This window comes from Bos indicus x Bos taurus, chromosome 19 (genome assembly GCF_003369695.1).
Source record: "Bos indicus x Bos taurus breed Angus x Brahman F1 hybrid chromosome 19, Bos_hybrid_MaternalHap_v2.0, whole genome shotgun sequence".
In the NCBI taxonomy this organism is placed as follows: Eukaryota; Metazoa; Chordata; class Mammalia; order Artiodactyla; family Bovidae; genus Bos; species Bos indicus x Bos taurus.
Genome location: NC_040094.1, coordinates 20,037,983 through 20,061,491, shown reverse-complemented (window position 1 = coordinate 20,061,491; position 23,509 = coordinate 20,037,983). Strand labels below are relative to the sequence as shown.

Below are 23,509 nucleotides of genomic sequence, written 5' to 3'. Positions count from 1 at the left end.
ATGGTTCCAGCAAAACCCTCTGCCGCCTGGGGCTGCAGCCTCCCCACTGCCCTCCCCCACCCCTCCCAACCCCCAGACTCTGCCTTCCCCTTCAGTGAAGGAGGCTCCTCCTTGGGCTCTAGGGCTTGTGTCTTGGGAGCAGGCAGCCAAGTTCTGCTTCCCAGCCTCTTGTCCCAGCCCACCCTGATCATCTGACTGTTCACATGAGGCCCTGTGTAGGGTGTGGCTGTTTTAAGGCCTTTGGCATTTCTTTAAGGAAAAAAAAAAATGCTAAAAACAATGGCTCAACACACTAAAAAAAAAAAAATTCTCCAATTTGCCTCAGATTTGCCTTGGGGAAGGGGATAATCAAAAACACCCATTGTCCTTGCTGCTATGGACTCTTTTAAGCATAAAGCTTGTGAGCATGCTCAGTTGTGTCTGACTCTGCAACCCCACTAGGCTCTCCTGTCCATGGAATTTCTTAGGCAATAATACTGGAGTAGGTTGCCATTTCCTCCTCCAGGGATTGAACCTGTGTCTCCTGCATTGGCAGGTGGATTCTTTACCACTGCAGATTTCTAGGCATAATGACAGCTTCCTGTCTTAGGCTAGGCCTCAGTATGCTTTGGGAGCTTGGTTTCATATTAATCCTGATAACCCTGGGCATTAGGTACTAGGATGATGTGTAATTTCACAAGTGAGTAAGAGGAAGTTCAGAAAGGTCAGAGACTTGCCCAAGATCACACAACAATGAAGAAGTTAGAGCAAAGATTTCAAACCGAGTTATTTCTTGATTCTGAAGCTTATGATCTTACAGGTGTATCATCAAATTCTGTTTTGGCCTTGTCTGACTGAGGATGTGTCAATGGCCTTTCAGTAATTAGTGTCTAGAAAACAGGTCAAAGTGGCCCACTTTCTACAAAAAAGTTCCAGATGGATGTTCCACATCTCTATCTACCCTTGCCCTCCCACCCCTCAATCACAAAATGAGATATCAGGCATGGGATCTTCTGTGTCATTTCTGAGAGAAGGAATAATATGCAGTTTTTGTCATCTTTGGACTTTTCCATACAGCTTGGCTTAAAGAAATCATGAGAATCTTTCAAAACAATGATGGTATGAAGACATTACTTTAAAAGTACATGTGTAGATTCATGTTTATTGAAGGTTTACTTACTTTTAGATCCTATTTTGCTCTGCCTGATGGGAAGCTCGAAGTTAAACTTCATGCTCGATTTGCACATTGAGTGTTGTGTTTTTTTCCAGGGCTTGGGGTCAGAAAGCCTTCAAGGGTTTGAAACCTGACACCACCATTTACAACCAGGTAGCTTTTTGGACAGTTAGTTATCCCCATCTGTGCCTGTTTCTTCATTTATAAAATGGGGGTAAGAATATCCTCCTCATTGGGTTGTTGCAAAGATTAAATTATATAGGCTAAGCACTTAGGACAGTGCCTGGATCATAGTAAATGTCTGTGCTAAGTCACTTCAGTCGTGTCCGACTCTGTGCGACCCTGTAGACGGCAGCCCATCAGGCTCCCCCGTCCCTGGGATTCTCCAGGCAAGAACACGAGTGGGTTGCCATTTCCTTCTCCAACGCATGAAAGTGAAAAGTGAAAGTGAAGTCACTCAGTCGTGTCTGACTATTCGAGACCCCATGGACTGCAGCCTACCAGGCTTCTCCATCCATGGGATTTTCCAGGCAAGAGTACTGGAGTGGGGTGCCATTAGCTATTTTGTGATTTTAATAGATTTTTTGTTGGATGGATTTCATTGTCAAGCCATTTTTCAGGAAGGGCTAATGGATCCCCCTTCACTTGCCTCATGGACTCTCACTTCATTTACCACCTGTTTCCAGTGTCCTCTACTTCTGACATTATCACCTGTAACTTGCATGTAAATAACACTGACATATTTCATCAAATCCTAGATGCCACCAATTATAATCTGTACAACTTAAAAAAAATTTAAAGATCGATTTCGAAAATGCATCCCAATTTCAGAGATGTCAGATGTTGAGGGATAGAAGTATAGCTTTCAATCCATGAATGGTGAGAAGGATCTGATCTTGTATTCCCAACTCAGGCCCTCCCTGATTGTGAACTGTCCCTGCTCCTTCGATGGCATCTGTATCAGTTGACCAAGATAACTTGTCCACATGGCCCAGTGCCATCCCAGTGGTCCTGGTGGTTGGTATTCCCTCTAAGTCAGTCCCAGGCAAGCACATCTAACCTTGTCCATACAGCTGGTGCAAGGGGCTCAGGTTTCCCCTGGAGGTGCCAATTTGTAAACTGACCTGGTATTGATCTTTAAGGCCTGTGGCTTTAAGGTCAACTGACTTTCTCACTTTTTATGACTGCTTTGCTTCTTCCTGCTTCAGCCTGAGTTGGATTGTCCTCATGGGCAATAAAAATGATTTGTTTGAGATAAATTTCTAAGAAGAACAGTGTGGGGTTAGAACTAACCAATGTCCAGTGTAATTTCCCCAGGTTGTGGGTTAAAGCTCAGGGCTCAACAATCATTTTCTTGTCTGCGTGGGTTTCAATTGCCAAATTTTATTTGGAGTGTTTCCTTCTAGTTTTTTTCTTCTCCATGATCCAGGGGAAAAAAAAGAGTGTGTTGGGATTAACCCCAGGGGGTTGGCAGCGCAGGCAGGGACTAAGGAGTCTAAGTTTGACTGATTGCCTTCCCTAAAGGCTAGTGCCCATTTTGTAGAGAAACAGGACTCTGGAGACAGGGCAACTGGAATTTAAATCCTTGATGTCATTTCTTAGCTACATGACCTACACTGAGTTAGTCTCTCTGAACCTCCACAGATGTAAAGTGAGGATAATAATACTTCAGAGTCATTGGGAAGCTCCAGGAATAGCAACGAGCATACGGCCAACGCTCAACAAATGGTAGTAACACATGCTGAATGCTGCCTACCACATACCCAACACTGCAGATATGAAATATTAGCAAAAGCCACTCATGGAGAGGAGGCACTCTTACAGCATTTTTTAAGTTACCTGTTGTTAAGCAGTCAAGCTAGCATCCCCCAAGTCCTTCCTGAGATGCAGCCTCAGCCAGCACTTCTGTGAAGTCATCTGGGCAGCTGGCCTCCTGCAGGGTGAGAAACTGGGCCAACCTACCATATGAACATTCTCCTGATCTGAGGCCAGATGTGGCCAAGCCTAGACTTCTGGGTCCTCACAGGTGTTGAGTATCATGTCCCAGTCTGAGGGAAGTGCTTTCTCCACCCAGCACATGCTGGATGGACTGGTGCTATGGCTCTCATCCCAACTCCCCAGCCTAGGGGTACTTCCATGCCTACTGATCAGGGGTTGGTCTCTCCTTTCCATGGCACCAACAACCTGCCAGTGTGACCCAAATGCCTACCAGGGGCAGAGCCCTGTGGGAGAAAGTTGAGAGCCCTTCCAAGTGTGAAGCATTTGCCTTCTAAATGGGGCACCAGCCTCTAAGGAGAAGTAACCAGCAACAGGGCATGTTTGAAAGGCCAAGCAAATGGTGTGGGAATTAAGATGATTGAATTCAAGGAAGGGGCAAGACCACTTTGGGCTGGGGCAGCTTGTCTGAGACCACCAAGGAGAGACCATCTAGGTCATAAACTCACATATCTACAAGGTTTGGACATGTCGTGAAATTGAGTAAAACAAGTTTGAGTCATAAAATAGGGGGTGGTGGGAACACTTTCGAATTGAGGGCTGCAGACTCTTACAACACAGTTGACCCCACAGTTCCTGTTTCTAAATTCAACTAATATCATTGAAGAGACAACTTGAAACCTATGTAATTCCTGTGAAATCATTTTAGAGGGTCTTAGAGGTGGGGAGATGGTTGAGGATTACAAAGAAATGGGTACCTGTGTGCTCACCTAGCGCAAAAGTATGTCTTTATGGTTTCTATTTTATACTAGCCTCATTCCTGGTTCTATTTTGTATCTTTCTCGGGTATCTTTTAATATTCATCTTTTCCTGTAAGAACATTGCATTTTTATTTAACAATTGGGAAACTTATACACAAAATTCACTGGAGTTGCTACTTCATCTATCTTCACTGCAAGCCATTCATCTTATTCCTGACCCACACTTGATTTCTACAGTCCACACTTTGTTTCTGGACAACAATTTTTAAAAATAGCCATTGGTGCTTCGGCCTTATTTAAAACAACAACAAAAATCACCACCGTCACTGTATTACAGATTTTGCTAAACAAAGTTTAGGTTTACTTTGAGACCAGAAGAGCAACTTCTCTGTGGTATTACTGGTGGAAAAAAGTTCCTAGATTTCTGTCATCTCTCTAAAAGAGAAAGCACAAGGTTGCAGTCTCTAAAAGGCAAAATAATTGGAGTTCATAAAAATTAAATTAAATCTTTCTCCTTCTCCAATCCTAACCTGATTCAATCTTTTTTTTTTCTGATTTCTCGACTGTTAAACCTTTAAGAATGTCCTATCACAACCACAGAAAGCTACCCAAACATCTGTAAAACAAGTAGGTCATTTTATACCTTATTCATGTTGCTTTTGGCTAAAGGCAAGTTTCACAGGGGAAAGAGCGCGTTGAGATTGCAAACTGATCTTCATTCCTCCCAAACTTGCTACCATAAACGTAAGCCATGGTTATGACCATCTTTCTTGACTGCACTTTGTTGTTCAGTACCAATAGCTCTCACTTCTCAGGGGAAAGGATTTTAAAACAAAAACCAGGGTAACTGATACTTTCTCTACAGTAAACCCATGTGTTACTCTACTGTACATACTGCTTGTGTTTTATCATCTAAACATTCCATGGTGGTGGCTAAGTCGTGTCCGACTCATGACCCCATGGACTGTAGCCCGCCAAGCTCCTCTGTCCATGGGATTTTCCAGGCAAGAATACTGGAGTGGGCTGCCATTCCCTTCTCCAGGGGATCTTCCTGACCCAGGAATCGAATCTGGGTCTCCTGCATTCTATAGGTAAATGCATTTTCTTAGGTCAGAATTACTTGGACAAAATGTTTATTGCCGACAAACCTTCATTTTAATTGACGTGGAGACTGGACTGTCTCTATGGTTTCTGGCTTGTGAGACAATATTTTACTTCTCATGCTTTGTATTTCCGTCTCCCTGTGCGGGCTGGCTGACAGCCAAGTCCTCTGCACCCATCAGACGCTGCCTCAGCCCAGAAGCATGCTACATTTGCAGTTCGGCCTTTTTTGGTCTTGCTGCCCTAAAGGCAGTACAAACCAGTTAAATCCAACTTGACCTCAATCGCAAGCAGGCAGGTGATTTCAAGGATCATCAACTTAAGATTTGCCAACCTCAGATCAAGTTACAGGTTTTAAAGTCACTTGAAGTTGTGAGAAAATAGATTGCCTACTGAGGGTGAGAGGCATTTTCCTATGTCCACATGCACCCTTAATGGGGTCCTAAAACAGGAAATGAAATCTGAATGTAAAGGCTCTCTTGCCAGTTCTCCAAATGACATGAAAGGAAGCAGCAGTAACCATTTTAAAATCATGTAGCTAGAATCTGACCCATCTGAGTATCCCAGTCATATCTTCCTTCCCTTCCCTACCTGGTCACTCAGCCTAAAGCATTACCATCCTGCTATTACCTCTTCCTGATGAAAGATGGGAAATGCAAGCGTGTTTCTACTTACATTCCCCAATCTTGTTTTCACCACGCACTATGGTTTTCATGAAGAGATGGCAAGCAATTCTGGCTTTCTCTGAAAATTTATTGTCCCAAAATGCTATTTTTACTTAATTGGATATGCTGATTAGAAAGTAAATAATTTAGTGGTGTGAAGGGTAATGGTACCTTATTACTTGATAAAGGAGAGGTTTTATGAAGCAAAATGAAAACAAAAAAAAAAATCACAAGTTTTAAAGATAAGCCTGCTAGCACCACTCTGTGTTAGTTGCTCAGTCGTGTCTGACTCTGCAACCCAATGGACTGTAGCCTGCCAGGCTCCTTTATCCAAGGAATTCTCCAGGCAAAATTACTGGAGTGGTTAGCCATTCCCTTCTTCAGGGGATCTTCCCGACCCAGGGATCAAACGTGGGTCCACACCATTGCAGGTAGATTCTTTACTGTCTGAGCCACCAGGGAAGCCCATTATTCCCCTAAAAGATGATAATTTTCTATTGCTCAGTAATTTTAAAGTAAGCATTTCTACAATGGTTCTCCAAGAACAAACCAAGTAAAACTGGCTGCATTCATGAAGCATTAGTTCTCAGGTAGTGCCCTATTAAAGGGAGTGAAAAAGTTGGCTTAAAACTCAACATTCAGAAAACTAAGATCATGGCACCTGGTCCCATCACTTCATGGCAAATAGATGGAGAAGCAACTGAAAACAATGAGAAAAGACTATTTTTTGGGGCTCCAAAATCACTGCAGAAGATGACTACAGCCATGAATGAAAAGACGCTTGCTCCTTGGAAGGAAAGCTATGACCAACCTAGACAGCATATTAAAAAGCAAGAGACATTACTTTACCAACAAAGGTCCGTCTAGTCAAAGCTATGGTTTTTCCAGTAGTCATGTATGGATGTGAGAGTTGGACTGTAAAGAAAGCTGAGCGCTGAAGAATTGATGCTTTTGAACTGTGGTGCTGGAGAAGACTCTTGAGTCCCTTGGACTGCAAGGAGACCCAGCCAGTCCATCCTAAAGGAGATCAGTCCTGAGTGTTCATTGGAAGGAGTGATGTTGAAACTGAAACTCCATTACTTTGGCCACCTGATGCAGAGCTGACTCGCTGGAAAAGACCCTGATGCTGGGAAAGATTGAAGGCAGGACAGAGGATGAGATGGTTGGTTGGCATCACCGACTCAATGGACAAGAGTTTGAGTAGGCTCCAGGAGTCGGTGATGGACAAGGAAGCCTGGCGTGCTGCAGTCCAGGGGTCGCAGAGAGTTGGACGCGACTGAACTGAGTGTCCTACAGTTGTGCTATTTCTTCATTACTCTTGTTAAATTTGCTTGTGGTTGGTGCTTCCAACATATTTAAGAAACATTTGCGATAGTTTTTTAAGTCTTTAATTAGAAAACTCAACAAAAATATATATATTTTACATAATGCATACATTCTTAATATCTGCAGGTAAGATAAATTACAGAAGGCAAAAGCAGATATACTGTATTGCTTCTCTTTGGCAAGTCACCAGTATTATCCTCTGCAGAAACATAGGATATGTGTATAAAATAAACAAAACAAAACAAATCCCCACCACAGTCTTAATTGTCCCCTAGTACAAACAAAATATTTAGCAATAATACAGTAGATGGATTTTTCAAATTGACTAAAATTTATAGTACTTTATTTATACCACAGGGGTTAAAGTAGCAAGCTGCTTTCCAAAATTAAGGCCCGCAGCAACAGTTAGGGGGGAAAAAAAAAAGACACGCCTTTTTCCTGGTTATATCCTATTTTTAATTTAATAATGTCACATTCAAACTCCAACTCTCAGATGCCACTCCTAACAAAAACAAAATCCTTCCCTCGACAGAAGCTGTTTTACTTGCAGGTCAGCTGTCTGACCACCCCCCAACCAAATACACATTTTGTATGGTGCAATTCAGCTTTCTTAAGTTAGTACTTACCAGCTAACTCAGTGTTACAGAATAATAAAAAGTTACTTCCACTTTACAGCAAAGATATATACTGCAGCTCTACTGAAGCAACATATACATGCTGAAACTAAGAATGAGAAAAGCAAAAGGGTCCATTCAACACACAGCAGCTTATATATAAATATATACATGTATGTATATGTTTTCACAGTTAAATTTTAGAAAAAAAATTTACATTTGATATGTTCAGAAATATTTCTAAGGTCTATAAATAATATTTTAAAAGCTCAATTGATCAAAATGCAATACAAGAATGTATCAAATTAAATAAATCTCCTAAACCTTGAAGTCAGTAAAGCTTGAGGTTTGTGTAAAGTGTGTTCAGTCCCTAATACTAGGGAAGGCAGCGTCCTCTAAACACGGTAGGAGAGAAACTCTAAAACTTTGGAAGGAACCGGCAGCTCCTGTACTTCTTGGGTGGGCATCACTCTCCGGATTGACATGCGACATAAATGTTGAAGGCTAGGGACTTGCCTTGGAGTTGCCCAAAAATACACACTTCCGTCATGTGTCCTAAACAGAAACAAACAAAAAATCACAGGCTCAGTCACACAAATCCACGTATTTCATCATCCCACAGTTCAAACAATTACCACCAAGGCTGTGAGCTGGAGCCACAAATTGCACATTAAAACCTGATTAAGGAGACCTGCAATAGTATTATAAAGAGCCCTTATGGAATTTACTGAGTAACATACAGGCTGCTTTGACTAAAGCCAACTTAAATTGCCTCTTAAGAGAAAAATCACTTACCCAGCAGCTAAAACACTGCCATCAGTAGAAAAGGCACAGCAAAGACCATTGCTCAAAGGTGCAACCTGCACAGGATAATCCTCATCAATTCTCCAGAACCTCACCATTCTAGAAAGGAAATAAATTGTCCAATAATTATCTAGTTGGAAATTTAAGGTAAAAGCAACTTTTAAAATTTAGAAAGAAATGCCACTCTGTGCTAAGTCAGAACCTACCTAAACAAAAAGGAAAACAATGATTATTGGCAAATAACTCTCCCCATGTTTCTTAACAGTCTAGAAAGATCATAATGAGTCACTTTCTACATCGATGTTCCCAAATTGCTTAGTGCCATATCCAGGCACACTGATTAAAGTATGGGAAAATGGAATGGCTGCATCTAGTTCCTGATTCTTACCAAAAGCAGCACATTTCAGACACGTGACATTTCATTTCATCCTTACAGTCTCAATTTCAGCAGGTACTAATGACTGTTTTTACCATTTATTTCACTTTGACAATGTCCTTGTTTCAACCTTGATATTACTTAATAAAAAAGAAACCTGTCAGCTGAGCTAAAAAGCTGATTAAAAATGCACCTAATTTGCCTGAACTCGTTAATAAAGAACACAGGAAAAGGCACTTATTATCTTCAGTTTACACAAATACTACTCAGGCCAATATTTAAGACACACCAACATCTCCCAAAGTGTTGTCTAGATAGAAAGTCATTAAAACTCCAACTGTAGAAAGATTTTTTCATCCTTAAGAATGTTTTTTATTAAGTAGAAGAATGAAAGGAAATCTTTAAAAGACAATAATAAATATGTCAAGCTGTAATTCACACACTTACTTATCATCAGCAAGGCTTGCAACGTGCAGTCCATCATGACTAAATGATACAGATCGTACCCATCTGTCATTTGCTCCTCCAGCAAATATTGGAGTGGGTGGGGGAAACAGGTGCCTGAAGTAAAAGACATGTTTTAGGGCAAGTGAGAGTCACCTCAAGAAACAAAACTACCTTGTACATCAGTCTTTGAATAGTTTAGAGTGGCCTTCATGAACACAATTGAGAAGACGGAGCAGATCCACTTTAAATGAAGTACTTAAACCTAATTACTAATCTCCTTTTTAGAGTGGTTTAAGACTCTTAAGACTAAGTTTATGGTTCCCCAACACAAAACTCTAAATATAATTACCACTTCTACAGAGTCATGTCCTGTTAAGTAACAAGATCTGTATCAAGACAATCAAGTTTATTGGTAGAATTTAGATGCATTATTAAAGGGCATACTGCTAAGTTGCTTCAGTCATGTCCGACTCTGTGCAACCCCATAGACGGCAGCCCACCAGGCTCCGTTGTCGATGGGATTCTCCAGGCAAGAACACTGGAATGGACTGCCATTTCCTTCTCCAATGCATGAAAGTGAAAAGTGAAAGTGAAGCCACTCAGTCGTGTCCGATTCTCAGCGACCCCATGGACTGCAGCCTCCCAGGCTCCTCCATCCATAGGATTTTCCAGGCAAGAATACTGGAGTAGGGTGCCATTGCCTTCTCCGATTAAAGGGCATAAATGATACCCAAATTTCAAATTACAATAGACTGTAAGTTTAGATGTCACATGTTAATGATTCAGATCATCTCTGGAACTTCTTAAACTACACTGATAGTAGAGAAGAATTACAGACTGAAATAATACATGCTGTACCCACCCAAATTCCATCAGAATGGCTCCAGTGTGTGGATCCCAGATATACACTCGAGTGTCATAAGATGCCGTAGCCAGCAATGCTCCATCAGGAGAAAAGTCACAAGCTACAACATCATGGTGATGCCCTTCTAGTTTTCGTATCATGGTGTATTTATCCATATTCCAAAGGAAAACCTGCAAGAAAAGGCACATGTTATAGCTTCATTCGGACATGCAGAGGACAAAATCGCACATCTTAAACTAAAACAGCTAAATTTAATTAAGATTATATTAAATTAAACATTATAAATTATGAATAATTAAAAGAATATGCTCAGTGTCATAGTCAGATTAAAATCAGTTTTTAAGTTAATTAAAGTAGACATGCAAATTCTATTTCAAATGTTTCGGTTAAATGTTAATTTAAAAATAAGCCTAAACACAAAAAAGGCAATGCAACTTAACCACAAAATTATACTGAAATCCATTTATTCCAAAAACTAATTAACTAAAATATATAAAAATAAATAGGGTTAAGTACTACAAACCCCTTTTTTTATTTCCAGAAACTACCAAATTTTTTAAAAATATACAGACAGAAAATATAAGGTTAACAAATTGTTACTCCATTGGCATCTCCCTTTGAGATAATCACTTGTTTACAATAGGCTTGGGTCACCAACGTGAGCCTAGGAAGAGAAACAGATACTGCAAGCAAAGAGAATTTTTCACAGCCAAATGAAATTTCTTTGGCAAACAACAAGGATGTTAAACCACATTACAAAATGAAAATGCTAATTTACAAAAATAATACAATTAACATTTCTGTGAATCAAGATTTGCCAATCTTATTTTTCCCAAACGGACCACAATCATTAGTCATTTTAAGTGTAAAACATTTAAGTTACTTTAGTACTAGTTCACACATAGTTTTAGATTCTAAAGATCAGTGTAGTTAGACTGTGCAGAATAGCTCTAAACAGGACTCTAATGTTTACTTCAGTCTGTTATATTAAACATCAGCTTAGAGGTTTGTAACAATCCTAATAAGATAAACTCTCCTCCTCTTGGAGTAAAGCAATCCTTTTTGCTACTTTTTTTCTGCACAGACACAATATATTATTTCCAAAGAAAATAAATACAAACTTTCAGTTGGATCAAAGACTTAAGGTATCTCTAGTATCACAATGAATTCCAAAAAATAGCACAGAGAAACCATTTGAAAGCCAATTACATTACACTAAATTGGTTTCACATGTTAAGACTCCCAATTCCACCAGACTGGAAGATCAATTACATCGGAGGAGTCAGTTGGGTTCACTGCGGGGGGAATTATTTTTAATTATTTTTAAAAAGAAAAAAAGAAAGAAAGAAAAGCAGAAAGTGGACATCGACCAGCACCTGTGTACGTACAGTACACCTTGCAGCCGAATGCAAGGTTACTTCATCCTACGGTAAAGGTCGCCCCCAGCCCGGTAGCCAGAGATGCCACTCTTTCTGCCCAGCTAACACCATTGTGCGCCTGTGTGCGAGTGGTGCCAGCATAACCTCAATCACACCAATATTGCTGCCACCACCTGTGACAGGGAAAGCAAGAAGCATATGGAAAACACACAGCCTAAAATAGCAATGTCAACATCTAGCTTTGCTCTTCTTATGATTTTTAAAGAACTGAGTATTTTCCCCCTAAACTGTCAACATTTGCAACTATCATTTTAACACACTTCTTGGCTAAATAAAATCCATTTTATTTAGACTCCCACCCCCATTAATTCAAAGTGTATTGTGATCATCACATTTATTTGGACTTCAACCATTTTCATAAATACCTGAAGCTAGTAAGATCACTTTAACTATACTAACACAGAGCTAGTAGATAACTGAGTAAAGGAGGGTCCATCAGTAAGGATAACTCTCTTAAGAGTCACTTTGTACTTAATCTGTCTACAGGTATGCTATGCAAGACAGACCATATAAAATTTAGATGAAATTCACTCTAGGACATACATGACTGTTATTTTTATTCTTATTAGATTTTTAAGTTACTTTTTTTCAGTTAAATGTCCAGGACCAGCTGGGACTCAAAACTTTTTAAACAGCAAACTGGACCAAAAAAAAAAATAGAACAACAGAGAAGAAAATAATTAGCAAGGGAATGTTTTAACATTTGGACTAGATCTCTTCTACAGCATATATACTTTCCTAGATCTTATGAAAAATAAAATTGCCATACCCCATATTTTACATATATCATCTCTAACTAAAGCAACCCAAAATTTCTCACTTTATAATAATCAGTAACTATATTTATTTAATTTCCCTCATGCAAATTCTCCCCCATCATGAAATAACACATTTAAGATATTTAAGACACCGAGCACAGACTTAATAGGTTACCAGATTTAAAATGATTTTGCATACATTATTACAATCCAATTCACAATAAATATACAGGAACTTTGACACATACTGCTTTACTGGCTCCCACTGAACACAGCATAGAAGAGTCAGGAGAGAAGGCACAGCTATACACCCAGTTCTGATGGCCCCGCAATACTTTCATCATGTTTCCTGAACAAAAAGAAAATATCTGTGTTAACCCTGGAAATGACTAGCATTTCAAAAATAGCAGACTCACAAACTTCTAAGGGGCAGTGATCTAAAACACTACAGATCTACAACAGGGGTTGGCAATATATACCCGTTGCTTATTTTTGCACCTAAGTTTTACTGAAACACAAGCATGCCCACTGTTGCGGCAGCAGAGGAGAGTAACTACTGCAGAGATAGTATGGTCTACAAGCCTAGACAGTCACCATCTGGCCCTTTAAGAAAAGGTCAGCTGACTCTTAGTTTTTGTTTTTTTTTTTAAACTTTTGGGATCCCTTAACAGCTAAGCAATTAGAGAATTGATAAATGTAGAAGAGGTGCCACATAGTTTGGTAACAGTGTATTGTTCTATCAGGTAATGGTTACGACCCATAAGCCGAAACAAGTCTCCAAATCTGAGGGTCTTGTTTCCTACTACGCTCAATTTAAGCTACACTTGTCTAAACAAGCCTGTCAACTTCCAGCTTGAGGCTGGTGGAGCACCAATGGATCTAAATATAAGGTTTTAGTTAAAACTTAAATTCTTTCACTGGAGGTTAAGAAGGGGGAAGAAATGCTCATCTCAGGTCCTCTCAAACAAGGTAAATTCCCCAAAACTGTAAAAGCACCACAATTACCAATGTTTCCAAAAAAGCTAAACTTGACACTGACATTCCTTTTACTATATTGGAGGGTAAATCCCTTATTTTTATAATTTCTTACTTAACCTCTCCAAGTTATGTTTAGTATTTATATATTATAAATTCTGGTGTGTAAATCATGTTTGAATTTATATTTTATTAATTACTAAGGAGTATCTTTCATTACATCAAGATCTTCTTAAATTTTCACTAAGCAAATAGGAAGTTGATAACCTTCCCCAATATAAAGGAAATAAACCAACACAAACCAGCTCGAATAAAACCTTAAAACTGATATAGATTTTGTCCTCAAATAGTTGATACAGATCCGTGTAGTTAGTTCCGTGTGTATCAGATTGTTTAGAGTAACTGCTGGCTCCTATTCCAGGTCATATTTACAGTTTTGTTTGATCTGCACAGGGAAAGGGGGCAAAGGACTAAGCAGAGAAAAGGCAACTATGATCATGTCACTTTTAACGTCAAGTGTTTGTAATACATCTCAGTAATAATACCCAGAAACTAATTCTTTCCCACAGCCTAGAAGACAGACATACCATCATCTTTCAGGTCCCACACTCTCAGAGTTTTGTCTCTTGAAGCTGACACCAGGATCAAGCTCCCATCTGGAGCAAAAGTTAAATCTCTGACCACTTCAGTATGATCTACCAAGTTAAGGAGGAGTTTTCCTAAATGCAATGGAAGGTCAGAAAGAGGCAATGTTAATAATTTTTACCAGCTTTCATATTTTTAAAAATCAGGTTTCTCATCGTTAAAAAAGGATAGAAATAATATGGGTACCTCCTTTGTAAAATGACTCATTTTTTAGTGTGCTTTTACTATCATCTTTAGATTCACTATTTATAATGTCTTAAAATGAATTATTTCAAAGATACCAAAGCCTAAATTTATTAGAAAAATTAAAAGGGAATTTCCAAAATGTGAACAAACTCTTGGACCAAGTCAACTTAATATCAAGAAAATCTGCATCATTTAAAATCTTTGTGGGACTTCCCTGGTGGCCCAGTGGCTAAGATTCCACACTCCAAATGCAGAGGGCCTGGGTCTGATCCCTGGTCAGGGAACAAGACGTGGCAGGCCACAACTAAGACCCCATGCAGCCAAATAATTTTTTTTAAAAAAAGATCCTTGTATAGTAACAGCCTAAATTTTCAAACATAATCTCAGTGAAAAAAAGTATTTATTCATCTACTATATGAGTTTTGTTTTTCTATGAAAAGTGATGTGCTTACCTTGTAAACTTTTTCCCAGAATTCAATCAAATTTACTGATTCATTATCCCCACTCAATGTTAATATTACTTGCTGTATTCTAATGTACATGCTGTTTTAAAGCTCATTTTTAAAAATCTTTTAAATTTTGGAGTACAGACTAACAGTCTGAAACTATACATTTTAGGTAGTGAAGAGCACATTTACTTTTTTTGGGGGGCGGGGGGGGCGTGCAGGGGGGTGCAGCAGGCATGTCTCGTGTTTTGTGAGATCTTAGTTCCCAGACCAGGGATCAAACCCATGCCCCCTGCAGGGAAGCACCCACCAAGCCCTAACTACTGGACTGCCAGTGAATTCCCAGGACATATTTACTTTTAACTGCCCAAAGAATTTAACTTCTCAACCCACCTGGTTAAACTTTAGATAAAATGTCACTAAAGCCTTCCAGAGGCTAGATAATGATTGCTGAAAACCAGATCTACCTTGAATGCCTCTAAGCTATTATATATTGAAAAAGTATATAAGAAAACATCTTGCAATTTGAGTCATAAAGTACATTACTAGTTTACAAGTGATAACTAAATGTTCCTTAGGCATGCCCTTCCTACTATAATATTCTCTGAAGAGTGATCAAGCAATATGAACTCTATTTTCCTAAATTAAAACTAAAAGCTGCAGATGCTGTTTAGGCCAATAAAGATATATGTATAAAGACAGATTCAGAGGATCAATTCTTGCTTCTCTGTAAGTTAAAATCCTCAAATCGTATTCTTCTAGTGTCTACAAGTTATGCTTACATCATAAAATAATGGAGTTTGCTTTCAAGACTATGACTTCATACCTGTATATACATCCCATATTTTGATACGTCCATTGTTTAACCCTGTGGCAAGGAGTAGCTGATCTTGTCCAAATCTGAATCGATGCCATTCTATATTTACACAGCGACTCTGTTTCTCTGGAACTGAAGATCCAAAAGCAAGACTCCAGACTATATCGCCACAGTCTATAATATGTTCACGAGGCTTATTTTTCTGACCACCATCACTGTTTTGTCTTGATAATCTTAAACTACTTGAATTGGTGATATTCTTGGTGCCATGCAAGAGACTGGTAAAAAAAAAAAAAGCCAGATTGTCATCTAGTTATTATTTATTCTGGACTCCTGTGGATACTAAATAATAAGTGTTTGCTAAAATAACTTCCATATTATTATAGTAATACTGAGTAACAATGGAATCCTTATAGATGGGAAAGGGAAAAGTCTGCTATTAGCTATGTGGGCATGACCAAATAAATTCAGACTAAAATCCTCAGTGCCTAAGAAAAAGTTCAATAATAAAAAGCAATTTGTAATTTTGTCATTTCAAATGTGTTTCAATATATCCTTACTGATGTAGAACCCTATATTAATTAGGACTCTTTTCATTAACCCAAAAGTATAAACAAGCAGAAAACAAAAAACTCTGAGAACACATTGTGAAGCTGACACCAGAAGACTGTCTAATGCCGTAACGATCAGCAGTGATAAAGGCGTGAAAGAATGAAACCGTGATGGTGAACCAGACACAAGAAGAAGGGAAAGATGTTAAATTCAGCGCACACATTTTAGAAACTATACTACGTTCGTGTGCTCTCTGCTCAGTCAAGTCTGAGTCTTTGCGACCCCGTGGACTATAGCCCGCTAGGGTCCTCTGTCCATGGAATTCTCCAGGCACGAATACTGAGGTGGGTTGCCATTCCCTTCTCCAGGGGAGCTTTCTGACCTAGGGATTGAACTCAGGTCTCCTGTACTGCACGCAGATTCTATACCACCTGAGCCATCAGGGATTTCCCTGGTGGCTCACACACATTTTAGAAACTACACTATCAAGGCACAATTAATCTGCCTTTTACTATATGGGAAAGAAAAACACCAAACTATATGAGAAAATATTCTGTAATATACAATTAAGGCTAGACAATTCTTTCCACAGATTTTCTAACAAATATATAAAGATTTTCTAACAAATATATTCAGCTTATGATCAAAACACATTTAAAACAGTCTTCAAAAGAAATAACATAAAACAACAAAATAATTGTATTAGTCCACACGGAAAAAAAGTAAATTCTACAGACAGATACAAAATACAAAAAAGAAGAGTCTTACAAGTTCTTAAGGCACTGGGACCACGGAACAAGCTTCACTGTGCGATGTCCTTGCGACCAGGCAAAGTAGGAACCATCTGGGGCAAAAGCAACAGTCCAATTTTCACGACCACATTTCTTGTCAAAAGGAGCTGCTGGAGCTAAAAGTTCACCTATAGTACGTGATCTCACTAAAAGAAAACAGAAAAAAATACAAGACATTGTATATAACAACAATGAATTTGAGACTGCATCTGTATTACTGTGGCATTCACTCAATTCCACTGACTTTTCCCCCTTTTTTATGCACCAAGTTCTGCATTCTACCCTTTGAAGAGAGAGAGGCTGCGTGAAGACCCCTTGATGATGATAAACATCTTTATAAGTTCTGGCGAAGTGATTTTCCTAAAATTTCCCAAATCAAGAACTTTTAAAGAAAGTTTCAATTAAAGAAAAAAAAAAAAACCTGGTCAAATAAAAATAATGTAATGATCTCTCAGGGCTGCCAATTTCTGAAGTCCTGACTTTCACAGCCTTATGCTTTTATTTCCCTTGGATCTGGCTGTGCTAGATCTTGGTTGTAGCGTGTGAGACTCCCGTATTTGTTGAGACACGCAGAATCTAGTTCCCAGTTTGAACCTGGGCCCCCTGCATTGGGAGCACAGTTTTAGCCACTGGACCACCAGGGAAGCCCCTGCCTTTATGTTTTCAAATTACTAACCTTTAAAACGCAAGAAACCAAAGTTGCTCTACAGGAAAAGTATCTTCTGCAACAGCCGCTTTCAAAAACCATAATCCACTATAAAGTATAGTATTATATCACTACTCAAAGGAAGCACTATTAAATGAATGGTCTAGTCAGACCAGAAGATGCTTATCTTTTTCGGGTCACAAAAATAAAAAAATCCTCCGAACTTTAAAATGCATTATGGGGATTTCACTGGTGATAGAGTGGCCAGGACTCTGCACTTCCACCGCAGGGGGCAGGTTCCCCTGGTGGGGAACTAAGCGCTCACATGACAAGTGGCACAGCCAAACAAGCGAAAAATAAAATAAAATGCATTATATTTGTGATTCTCAAATAGTGGTCCTCAGCATCTTCCTAATGGGCCACCAAACTCATCCTCAAATGGAAGTAATTCTTTTGGTTTTTAAGGACAAAAAAATGGAACAATTTCATGTATTTTTATTTTTGTGCACATGCAAATGTGGCTGCCATTTCCTCGATTCCGGGAAAGGATCTTCTTAAGTCTGTCACCAATGCTGTCTTGGGTTTGTCTTGATTTAAATTTTGCTACTCTCCCTTTTCAGTTATAAGTTACCTTCAGTTTAGTTTCCCGTTATCTATTTTGTGGTTTGCTTTGTGGTCAACCCTGTAATCTATTTTTTATGTTTTGGGCTTAAACTTTCCAACAACGTAGTCTACGTATTGCGATTGAAATGAGAGCCACTGATACTCTTATTGCAAGAGCAGATACACTTACGCAAACCCCCAAAGTGTACTCATTTCAGTGACACATCCAGTCTCAACGTATGCTTTGCCAACAGCGAGCGCAGCATCTGGCATGCGACAGGGGCTCAGCAAATGTTTATTGAACAAATATGAAAGCACATGTATAAATTCCCATTCTTAAGTGATATAACTATTTCCTTGCCCAATTCTTTGCCACATTAAACAAATGAGATACGGTTTAAAAAGTAAAACAAAACTGAAATCTGTTTTCCTGTGATACTCATAAATATAAACATGCACCTATTCTGGCATAGCTGAGATTATCAGAATATTTCCTTTTAATGACTCAAAATCTTCCTTCTTGCCACTCTGCCCACTCAGTCTTGTGTCTGATCAAAGAGAATAAGAGATCCTGCGCTCACATGACATTCATATATTGAAGACAGCCATGACATCAGTAATGAAATCTTTTCACCATGATAAAATCTGGTGAGTTTTCAACCATCCCTTACATTGCATTGTTTCAAGTCCATTCTCTACCTTCACTTTCATCCTGTTCTGGATAAATTCCAGTTAATAATGGCCCTTAAAACAGTGGAACCTTTTCAATTAAACACATTATTGTAGGTGTGATTTAATCAAAGCAGATCTCCGCCCTGCCCCACTGCCCCCACCAATACCCCTGCCCCACTTGTATCAAAACAGCAACAATTTCATTGGCAGGAACATGACTTTAATATACAATTCACAAACCAGTGACACTCTTGATGCCTGCAGAATGATTTTTTAAGCACACAAATGACAGTGTTCCCTGGCAGCTTAGGGGTTAAGATTCTGGGCTTTCACTGCCATGGCCAGGGTTCAATCCCTAGGCAGGGACTAAGATCCCCAAAGCTGTGCAGCAGTCAGACAACAACACACACACAAGTGATTTTAGAAAAGGCTTGCTGCTTCCTATTCCCCTCCATGCCTTCAAGCCCACACTCTTATATCATCATTTATGTGCCTGGCCCCTCAATCAGCAACCTCCGCCTATTTTTTTTAAGGGCGGGGAGGGGGGCTTCTCTTTAACCACATCTTTTAGAATCCACAAATTTTAGGAGAAAAAAATATCAAAGTTCACAAATAAGGAATGCAAGTTCTAAAATTCAACTGAAAAACATGCAAGCATTTTCTTAAAAAGAGAAAGCTTCTGATTAAACTAGATGAATGTACTTATAGGGCCACCCTCAACAAATTTTGCCAAATAAATACACTATACCATTACAAGTATTTAGTTAATAATTACTGTGTTTCTTTGCTTACTAACAAGATATATAAAATGATCACTGCATTTAACCAAATAATTTAAATATTTACTGGTACAATATTATACACTAGCACAAACTTTATAATGAAGAAAAAAAATCACTTGAACTTTTGTGTATGACCTGCAACTGCTGCATGTTAGTATCCTAAGACAGTATGATTTAACAACCTGGTATAAGGGAAAGGCTGCCTGCCAGGGAACCTGGCCATAAGACACGACACCACACACATCATCTGAGTCACTGCTCAACCAAGCAAACCAGATTCAGCTCCTTCGCATTCTTCCCTGCAATTTCATAACCATAAAGGGAGGGTCTGTGGCACAGCCTTGTGAAAGAGGGCTGTAGCTCTAGGCAGTGACTGCCTGTCATATAGACTTCTTTCATCAATCACGGAATCTTGCCTCCTCTTTCAGTACTTATTTGAGAAACCAGCAACAGAGGTCCTTACTGATAGATACAAAGCTACAGAGGTTTTAACTTTGTATCCAAATGATATATTTTAAAAAGAAACAAAGAAACAAAAAACCAGACTTAAAAAAAAAAGTTTACAAAAGGCAAAAGTTCTTTTAGATATTTGGCATCTACTTAGTAACTTTACACTATAACCAAGAAATAACACTGAGACTTAAACATGCAAAAAATAATAATAATTTAAAAGGCTACTTAGTGGGTGGTTCCACCTCACGCTGGTACGCTAAGAAGCTCTGTCGAATCCATAGAAGAGAGGATTGGAAAGTTTTCAAAATGATTCAAGATGAAGTAAAATACAGATATAAGAAAGGCAAATCACTCATCCTCAGTGTCACTGTGAGTAGAAAAAAGAAAAAAAAAAACCCACTGGACTGAGAATAAGAAATTTTGAGTTCTATATTCCACAGTTCAACAATTGGACATGAATTCTGTCTTCTCAGTATGTTTAAAATAGTTATTAAAACCAGGGGTAAAGTCCCCTCCTAACCTGCCAGTCAACCTTATCCGTAAAAGAACAAAAGACCAGAATTCTAAGATAGCTGTCTCTAGGTATAAAACTTCACCCACATACAGGATAGAGGGCCTTTTGGCTACTTTAGCTTCTCCATTTCTCTAGAAAACCTCCTCCAAATATTCAATAAAGGCACCAATTTAGTTGAACAACAAGGAAATGCAAACGCTCTCTGCTCAGTAGCTACCTCCAATTTTCATTTAACTGCATATATTTAAATAACGTATATAATACGATAAGTTCAATGTTTACTAAACAGTCAAACCTCAACTCCCCTTAAAGTGATTCCACCTTAAGGTATTTTACCTTAAGAGAGGATTTAGATAATGTAAGGTGCTTTCAAGTGAGTCATTGGGGTAGGTCCTAAAGCAGGACCTTCAACATCTACTGGCCTGTCTTCAGCTTGGCCACTAAGCCAGTTTCCAGAAAACCTTTTCAAGAGTTCGCTCTTCTGTAAGCCAGCTTTTCTCCGGTCACTCCACCCAACCATCCTGCTCCTCCCTGCGCTCCTCAGTATATGAAAGATAACTGAGTCTCCTCCCCTGAGCTTGCTGCCTTTCTGAACACCATACCATTTTTAAAAACATTTTTTCCAGGCTGATAGCTGCATTCCTCTTTATAGTTCGTATACACTAAGACCCATCCTTTAATAATAGCTCGGAACAGACAAGTATACTTTTCTTCATTGGAAACTTTTTAAGAGCCCTGGATCTTTGCCCAGCCCTCCCCTGCCCACTCGACGCCCCAGGCCCTTAACCAAGAGAAATCCAGGAGAACGGCCCTGCTCAGACCGCCAGAGAAAAAAACTAGGGTGGGGGGAACAATTCCGCCCCGGCCACACGATCCCTGCAGCTCTCGCCACTCGGCTCTCTGGTCCTTTTTGCCTCCTCTGCGCGCCGCCTCCCTCCTGGCCTAGCGCACAGTAGGCGCCGTTTCAATTCTGATCCCATTTACCCTAGGCGACACCCACCCGCAGGGTAGCTTCCTTCCTCTACGCTCCAGGGCTCGAGCCCGACTCACTGTCCTTCCTCAGACTCACCCTCCTCCGGGGAGTCCCTGCCTCTCCGTCGCCCCCGCGCGCTCGCCAGCACCCCTCACCCATCGTCCCATTCCTCACCGATCTCTTTCTCGTTGACCCTCGGGGGAAAGCTGGCCATCTATGGGATACCGTCTGATTCCGGGGGCGCGATGTGGACGCAACGACAGAGAGGCTAAAGGCGAGCGCCGAGGGGCGTGACGCGGGCTGGGTCCCTCCCGGTCCCGGGGACAGAGGGGAGGGGCGGGACGGTCGCAGAGGCTCCTGCCGACTGCCCCAGGAAAGCTCTGGGAGGCCTCTGACCGAACTACGGAGTTAAACACAGACAATAGATGCTGGTCCCTTCCTCCCGCCTACGAAGGAAGACACTTCCCTCCACACTGCCGACAGCAAACGAGACACTGGAGACAAAATGGCGGGCGGCGCGGGGGATATCTGGAAGCCGGGGGCGGTGTTCGTGACGTCATAGCGCTATTCCCCGCCTCTCGACGTTCGGGACGTGACGGCCTCGGCTCCGCGCCCCGCCCTCCCTCCGGGTGAGCGCGGGCGTTGTCCTGGGGACCCGACCGGTAGCCGGAAGAGCGCGGGGGCGGAGGAGGGGGAGGGGCCGCTGCACGAGCCAAGGCCCCCAAAGCTAGGCTGGAACCTACGGACTGTGCGTTTAACTCGGTCTGGATTTCCTGGCCCGGGTCCCAGCTTGATATTTATAAGTTGAAGCACCTTTGAAAAGGCAAACCGAGAATTGTATAATACATATTAGTCCACAGCTTAAAGATTGCATGAAATTTAAACTGACTGTACTGTAAGGAACAAAAAAGACATTTCAGATTTCAATTCGGTTTGGCCACCTCCCCGGCCTTTGTACGCTGGGGAACTGGAGGTTTCACGGGTAAAAACAATGAGAAGACAAGGAACATCGCAATGCACCACTCGTCCGGCCGCCAGCATTCTGACGTGAGCCAGGCGATTTTTGGAAGGGCCTAGGTGACCCGACTTGAGGAACAGGGAGATTCGGGCTGGATGGCGTGGCGTCCCGCCCCAGCGGGAGACCTCCCGGGCGGCCTTTGTCCTGGCTGCCTGCTCCCTGCGGCCGGGCCTTCCTCGGGGCTTCAGCGAGGCTGGCAGTCAGCAGTGTCGTGGCCACTGGCCAAGGCAGGCCCCACCGAATCTACCCAGAGGAAGCTCCTCCTTCACCCAAGGCCTAGGCCTCTGGGAGGCAGCTAACCATTCCGACAGCAGGGATGATGCAAGTGTCAGTGAGCCAAGTTGGTTCCGGTCGGAAGACATATTTGCACTTTAATGGGCTCTTCTGGCGGAGAAGGCAATGGCACCCCACTCCAGTACTCTTGCCTGGAAAATCCCATGGACGGAGGAGCCTGGTGGGCTGCAGTCCATGGGGTCGCTAAGAGTCGGACACGACTGAGCGGCTTCACTTTCCCTTTTCACTTTCCTGCATTGGAGAAGGAAAGGGCAATCCACTCCAGTGTTCTTGCCTGGAGAATCCCAGGGACGGGGGAGCCCGGTGGGATGCCGTCTCTGGGGTCGCACAGAGTCGGACACGACTGAAGCGACTTAGCAGCAGGGCTCTCCTGTGGACTCTGAACCTAGAGAGTCTTCTTTCCCAAAATTGTTTTATCTTTTGTATTCCCTATCCTAGTGAACACGTCCAACCAGTCACCTAAGCCAGAAGCTGGAGTGTTTTTAGACTCCGGCCATTCCCCGTGTGGCATTAGTCACTCCACAAGCCCTGCCAGTATTTTCTCTTAAACTGTTCTGGAGTCTGTCTTCTGTGTTTTTAAACAGCTGCCAGTGGCTTGATTCAAGAGCTGTTTGTATCATCTCTCTTAACGACTCTTTATAACCCCACACCCTAAGAAATCGCCATCAATATCCTGATGCATTTCCTCCTAGTCTTTTAAAGATTTACTAGCTGTGTGTCCTTGGGCAAATTAGTTAATCTTTTTATGCCTCACTCTTCTCATCTATAAAATGGAAATATTACCAATTTCACGGTTCAGAGAATTGAATTCATTAAATTATGAATTGAATAATTGAATTAACAAAAAACATTTAGAACAGGGTCTGGCAACAAAGTGTCAGATACTAAGTAACATAAG

At 40.8% G+C, this 23,509-nt stretch overlaps 1 protein-coding gene across 2 annotated transcripts; it reads right to left on the bottom strand.

Annotated features, from left to right (window-relative positions):
* Positions 1-6,986: 6,986 nt before the first annotated feature.
* Positions 6,987-21,867, bottom strand: WSB1 (WD repeat and SOCS box containing 1). Of its 2 annotated transcripts, none has more exons than XR_003506649.1 (9): positions 21,474-21,814; positions 16,634-16,802; positions 15,323-15,591; positions 13,807-13,938; positions 12,493-12,593; positions 10,045-11,599; positions 9,183-9,296; positions 8,351-8,458; positions 6,987-8,110 (listed from the first exon to the last, which is right to left on the bottom strand). XR_003506649.1 is itself a non-coding variant. In XM_027516609.1 (9 exons), exons 1-9 carry the CDS (start codon positions 21,511-21,513, stop codon positions 7,951-7,953), a joined length of 1,266 nt encoding a protein of 421 aa, XP_027372410.1. In that variant the 5' UTR covers positions 21,514-21,867; the 3' UTR covers positions 6,987-7,950. The 2 variants fall into 2 exon arrangements, 1 of the variants encoding a protein (XP_027372410.1); XM_027516609.1 differs by having other exon boundaries at positions 10,045-10,217; positions 21,474-21,867.
* Positions 21,868-23,509: the final 1,642 nt, after the last annotated feature.

What these genes read in the sequence shown, in the direction of transcription:
- WSB1 (XM_027516609.1), bottom strand. Translation starts at nt 21,513, where the DNA reads ATGGCCAGCTTTCCCCCGAGGGTCAACGAGAAAGAGATCG. An exon ending in GGTCAACGAGAAAGAGATCG is followed by an intron (nt 16,803 to 21,473) that starts GTGAGGAATGGG and finishes GTTTTCTTTTAG; the next exon opens with TGAGATCACGTACTATAGGT. An exon ending in GCAAGCCTTGCTGATGATAA is followed by an intron (nt 8,459 to 9,182) that starts GTAAGTGTGTGA and finishes TTTCCTTTCTAG; the next exon opens with AATGGTGAGGTTCTGGAGAA.